Below are 6,000 nucleotides of genomic sequence, written 5' to 3' on the forward strand. Positions count from 1 at the left end.
AATTGTCCCTGAGCCACACCAAATACTTCATGTGCTCCTCAAATGTGACAAACTTATCATCCGGGTTAAAGGTCTCCCAGTGTGAGACCCCCACTTTCTCTCCATTGTGACATCAATGTAGGTGATCTTGCGGTAGGGCTGCAGCCACAAAGCTTTAGCGATCTTGAGAATGTTTTTTTTAATTTTTTAATTTTATTCTGTGTCACTTTCCTGGCCACTGTCACCCTGTTAACTATGATGGGGACATATATTGGTTGGCGGGTCAATGCATCAAGCCTAGTTGTAGTGAGTCAGTATCTATAGATACACTTAGATCTTTTTTCCAATTCCAGACTTCGTTGCACCATTGTACCGCATGTTGAAGTTGCATGGCTACATAATACAGCTCTAGATCGGGGAGACTCAAGTTCATCCTTTTTCGGATGTATGTTTTGAAGTTTAGTCCTATCTGGTCAAGTTCCCTCCTCTCTGGTAGCTTGTTCAATCCTATGGGAGGTGTAGTTTCTTCCCCCTAGAAGGCTCGTTTACCCCAGGTGTAAGTGTTTGAGTGAAAGAACAGGGCGGGAGTGAGAGAAAAGGGCGGGTACCAGTTACTCAGCCGGAAGGTTTTGACCTCATAAATTGAGGAAAAAACGAAGCAGGGAGTGCGTCAACTTTCCACAAAGGGAGAGGATGAGGCTTTCAGCAAAGCAGGTACGTCGATCTTAAATAACACATGGAAGGGAGAGAGGGAGGTGTAAGAGGAATCGGTCGGAGACTAGAAGGGAAAGGAGAGGGAATTTAGTACAGTTGGTGGAAAGGAGTAGGGAAGGGTGGAGGAGGAAGAAGGGTTTTGAGTACAGTGCTGGGATAAGAGGAGAGAGCAAAAGGCTGATGACCTGAAGGGAGAGTGTAGCAATGTCATAAGATTAATGGAAAACACGAAGGGTGTTAGACTCACATGTTATATAAAGGAGATTTTAGAATGTCATGTATGGTTGTTATGTAATATATAACGGTAGAGTTAAAAATGTAACATATAACGGTAGAATTAAAAATTAAGTTATTTTCATAGTCATAAATGTTGGTTGGTAACACAAACTTCATTGTTATTGCAGTATGTTCCCTGACGAAGGACCGGTTGGGTCCGAAATGCATTGGACATGATAAATAAACAAACTGCTTGAAAGGACCTATGCTTTTGTCGTGTGTTTGGTCGAGAGGTTCGGAAGGCCCGCCGACACATGAGAAACTTGGGAAATTTTGCAATGCGCCTTGCGTGAGGATATAAACTTGAACAGATTATCACAAGTAAAATGATTGTGCAACTGAGTACACTGGGATTAAAGATTGGATGATAATAAGAAAAAAGTAAAGAATGATAAAAGTTTTCTCCTACGGGGAACACAAAGGAAGCAAATGCACTTTGAAAAATGAGGCTGTCGCCACTGAAGTGGGGTCAAAGGAGTACCCTACGATTTTGTTGTTTGTAGCTTGTTCAATCCTCCCAGAATGCCTTGCACCTTTCACCTCTGCAGAATGATTTACGCCTTCATGTTAAATTTACATTTTTGTTTTCAGACTGCAGTACTCATGCCATCCCCTGCCAAGGAGGATCAGTTTAAAAGTGTGTATAAAACATTTGCCACAGCCCTGGATTCCACAAGACATGAGCTGCCTGTCAAAAATATTCATATTGAAGGAAGCAGAAAGGACTACTTGGGTAACTAAACTAAATGTTTGGCTCCGTTTCACTACATTATACAATTTCTGGAACTCTTGATTTAATTGTTTGTTAAAACGTGTTGTTCTCTAATACTCTGTAATGCTGTATCAAAATTCTTTAATATGTATATTTAACATTGTGCCAAACATTTATCACGGAGGCCTTTCAAAAAGGACAGTACATTTCCAGATGAGGCAAACTGTCCACTGCATCCACTGGACAAAAGCATCTAGGAAACTCCGTGCAGATACTTTTCAGATTAGTGAAATAGAGCCCTAAACACAGCCGCAAGTTACACTTCTTGAGTCAGAAGTTCCAACATTATTGAAGACCATCCAGTAATATCCCGTTGCTGAGTAATGAGATCTTAGGTCAACACTCTTAAAGTCCTCCAACAATTGATTGTTCTAGAGTTTTTTGTTTGTTGTTTTTAAACCCATCTAATGAGATGTCTGAACCAAACCTAGGGGTCCATTAGGATGGCGGGCAGACCTTTTCCGCCGCCATCCGTTTGTAAAATGGGACTGCCGGCCATAAGCGCTGGGGCCCTATGGGGGCCATTAAGATGAGCCCGCCACAGTGGCGGGCGCATCCTGCATTCCTGACATTGTGACGGGCGGTGCACTCTGCTCTTAAAAATGGGATTGAATAACACAAGTTCCAGCAAAGGAAGCCCAACTTACTTCTGATTGCACTGTAGGCCTGCCAGGTGGTATTACCATAGCCCAATCTCCACATTTTCCTTCTATATTAAATTGAGTTGTTCCATTCCACTATTAATTTCAACTCTAGATGGTTTCCAGTTATCCAGAGTCTTTAACTTAGTCTGCCCAAAACAACTGAGCGCAGACTCTGGCTAGTATGCACCAGTGCTTGTGCTTAAACCAAGTTCTGAAAGTCTTGCCCCCTAGTGTGTTACCACTTGTTGAATCTTAAATTTCGTTTATACCTATTGTAATAAATCTTAATCTAGCTACAAAAAAAACATTTGAAATCTGCATTCTATCAAGCGTCTGAATGAAGATGTAGGCAGTATAGCCCAATTGTGAAGGTGGTGATTTTGTGAGGTTGCTTGCTTTGGTATAATCAAACGTATTTCTGTGTTTTTTTCCCCCCTTTCTTTCATATAGAAAAATTGCAAAAGCATTTGTCTGTTACTGAATCCCTTCTGGCTGAGTTTATGCCGCCCTGGTCCGAAGAAAATTCCAAGACATTAACTAAAACGAAAGAACTTGAGGAGGTGGCCCTACATATTGACACAGATCTTCCCAGGTACACTCGCTCATTTCGTGGGTGTAGGGTTTTGGGTGCTCTGCTCGAGAGGACTGTTTCTGCTGTGTAGGGTTGGCAGTTCGTACAGATCTATGCCTTTGCATGCTATTGTAGCTGGCATTTGCTGTAGTTCTCAAAGTCTTTCACATATGTTCAGCTGATCCATTTCCATAAAGAATAAGGGAGGATGCTACAACGAATTGGACTAAATGGATTCTGATGGCTCCTTTCCTGTGAGTGTTTTCTTTGGGCATTAAGTGAACTTCTACTTGCGAAGTGTTTTAATTAAATCATTTATTTATTATCATTTCGCTCAGTACAAACTATTGAGGAAAACAAATGTAGGATACTGATCAGATGCACATTATACAGGATAGTGAATCGACCGATATATTTCAAATGGAGGACAGCAATGAAATTGCTGGATTAAGTTGCAGGTAGTTTTAAAGGGTAGTGGGCTACCTCCCGGCAGCCAAAGAGAATCATAAGGGTGACATGCATTTGGGAGAGGCCAGAGTGGCCCCAGAGGCGGTGGCCCAAATACAGAAGGGAGCCAGTCCTTCGACACCTCACCGCCAAGGCGATAAAGGTCGAGAACAGGGTGAGCAGCATGGTCCAGTCGATATCCTTGCTTATAGTTTGTAATCCACTTCAACAGGTTGCCGTTGTGCTGGTATCCTGAGCCATGACTTGGAGATGTAAATATGATCTTAGGGGTGCCCAAGTCTCTCTACATTGCAATGTCTCCTGCAACATTTCCGCAGAGAGCTCCATCTGCTCATTACAATACACCAGTTCTCCCATCCATTTCGTTAATTTGGGAGCCCTGATCCTACCTCAGCGACACACCATTTGTCTCTAGGCCAGTTATGCCAGAACCACAAATAGTCTCTACGGGGTGTCCAGAGCTCCTACCCACCCCAACAATGCTATGACTGGATCCAAAGGAATAGCACATTCAACCATGATGGATAGAGCTATCAGAACTACTTCTCCGTATTTGAAAGCAGCAGCACAAGACCACGTCAGATAAAGGAATCCAGCTTCCGGAGCACCGCACCGGTTACAAGCCTCTCAAACCTATGTTAGTTAAACTCATCAGGGTGTAATAAGCTCATTGTATGATCTTGTAGTTGATAATGCTGACCTTCCTGCTGAAAGATAAAGTGCTTGTCTGAGTACAGGCAAAACTCAATTTCTCGCCTGGGAGTACTCGCCCCAATTCCCCCTCAGTTTGGCCTTCTGACCTTAATCTTCCAATGTTCTTCATGCCCGTCTCTATGCCTCCTACTTCCCAATCTTCTTAACTTATGATTTTAAAATAGGGTAAGTTCTTTGTTATCCCAAACATGCATGTTTTCATAAAGCAAAAAGAAATCTTGCGAGGGTGAAACTGGAATGCACTTTTGGTTTCTTAGCTTTATGTATAGTACCTTAAGTTTGTTCTCTTAGTTACATAAAAAAGTATCACAGCGGCATAATTACCAGAAAGCTGGAGATGCGGTGACCAAAATCTCAGAAGCACATAGCAGGGGAGAGGGTATGAGTGTGTCTTATCTGTCTCACTTATTCGAGGACATGGAGCGCAAGCAAGTGGAAGATTTATATACATCCCATTAAGGAAGGAACCTCTGTGGCCCTGAAGCCTAGCAGCCTCAAATGATAGCTTTTTGTAAGCCATCCTCTTTGTAAAGCTGTTCAATTTATAAACCAAACTCTGTTGAGGTCCAGCTATGCCAGGGTGAACTAATTTGGGCATTCTTGGCCCTAGGTGGAGTTGATAGCTGCTTTTCTGAACTGCTTTTCTGCTTTCTGAACTGCTTTTCTGCTTTCTGAACTGCTACTGTGTAATATATTCACACACATACACATGCAACCGTAGGTTTAATTAGAGTAAGCTAGATGATAACAAGCTCATTATCTTATTTTCTTTGCAGCACTCTTACGGAGATTATTCACTTGGCCTTTAAAGTAAGCAAAGAGAGTACTTTACAGAACCAGCGCAAAATCGAGGATACTGAAGGCGTGGATGCTGTGAAACCGTGGTATTTTGTTGACCAATCTCTTTGTAATGCGAATGACTAACTGAAGCGCCTCGGCCATACCCCAAGCTTTCATATTTTGATACTATATTAATTGGACTTTTTTCATGTACACTGGAGAATATTGTGGTTGTGTTTTTTGTTGTTTTTTTTCTTCATCCTGCACATTTACCCATGTTCTGTTGTATTAAGATCAATAGGAATGGTGGAAAGTGGCAACGAAATGTCTGCAACTCGGCAACATAGGATTGACTTTTCTGAAATGTCTTTGAGAAAAATTCTCAGTGCACTCTGCAGACCACTCTTGAATACTGTGTTGTTGAATGAATCACCTCAGTATGTACAAACCTATGCAAACATTTGTTTTGTGGATCTGTCACGTTCAAACTATGGGAATTTAATGCACTTGGTATTATTTTGTTTGGAATTTTCTAATTAAACACGTATTTTTTGCTCACCTTTTGGGGTAGTTGAGTATGTGTAACTGGCTTGTGAACATTGCAGATATAACTGTCATGGAACATTTTATTCTGATGGATGTTTCTGCCCGTAGGTTCCTTCACATCTGAAAATCTTCAGGTGGTTAGACTCGATAAGTAAACTTTCTCCATAGCTCTCCTTCTCTAGCAGGTGGTACTGGCTCCACCGTTGCACCTGAGTGAGCTGAATCAACAGTCTCTCTACGACCCCCTACATCTCTGCTGCTGTTGGTCTCCGACTTGCAACCTCCGGTGCAACACCTGCAGCCTGTTGTCTGAAGCAAGTTCTGCATTGAAAAGCATTGTGCGCCCGATGCTGAATTTGCACCCTGCACCTGGCTTCCCCTGTGCCGCTGGTGGTGTTATGTTTGGTGCTACTTTGTGCTCTCCCGTGCTTGTTCTTAGCCCCAAAGTTTGGCCCCTGCAACCGATTTACCTGCCCGCAAGCAGTGTAGTTTTGAACACCCTCAGGCTCCATTGAAATGCATTGGGCCGAACTCCA

General features: G+C 42.5%; 1 protein-coding gene across 1 annotated transcript in view; it reads left to right on the forward strand.

Annotated features, from left to right (window-relative positions):
• HAUS8 (HAUS augmin like complex subunit 8) overlaps window positions 1–5,476 on the forward strand; it is a 42,426-nt gene extending 36,950 nt beyond the window's left edge. Inside the window, exons 9-11 of the mRNA XM_078669322.1 lie at window positions 1,561–1,702; window positions 2,836–2,977; window positions 4,915–5,476. Coding sequence (XP_078525448.1) covers window positions 1,561–1,702; window positions 2,836–2,977; window positions 4,915–5,062 — 432 coding nt within the window. The 3' untranslated portion in view covers window positions 5,063–5,476. The remainder of the gene's footprint in view (window positions 1–1,560; window positions 1,703–2,835; window positions 2,978–4,914) is intronic.
• Window positions 5,477–6,000: the final 524 nt, after the last annotated feature.

The sequence above is a fragment of the Lissotriton helveticus genome, chromosome 12 (genome assembly GCF_964261635.1).
Source record: "Lissotriton helveticus chromosome 12, aLisHel1.1, whole genome shotgun sequence".
NCBI classification, from domain to species: Eukaryota; Metazoa; Chordata; class Amphibia; order Caudata; family Salamandridae; genus Lissotriton; species Lissotriton helveticus.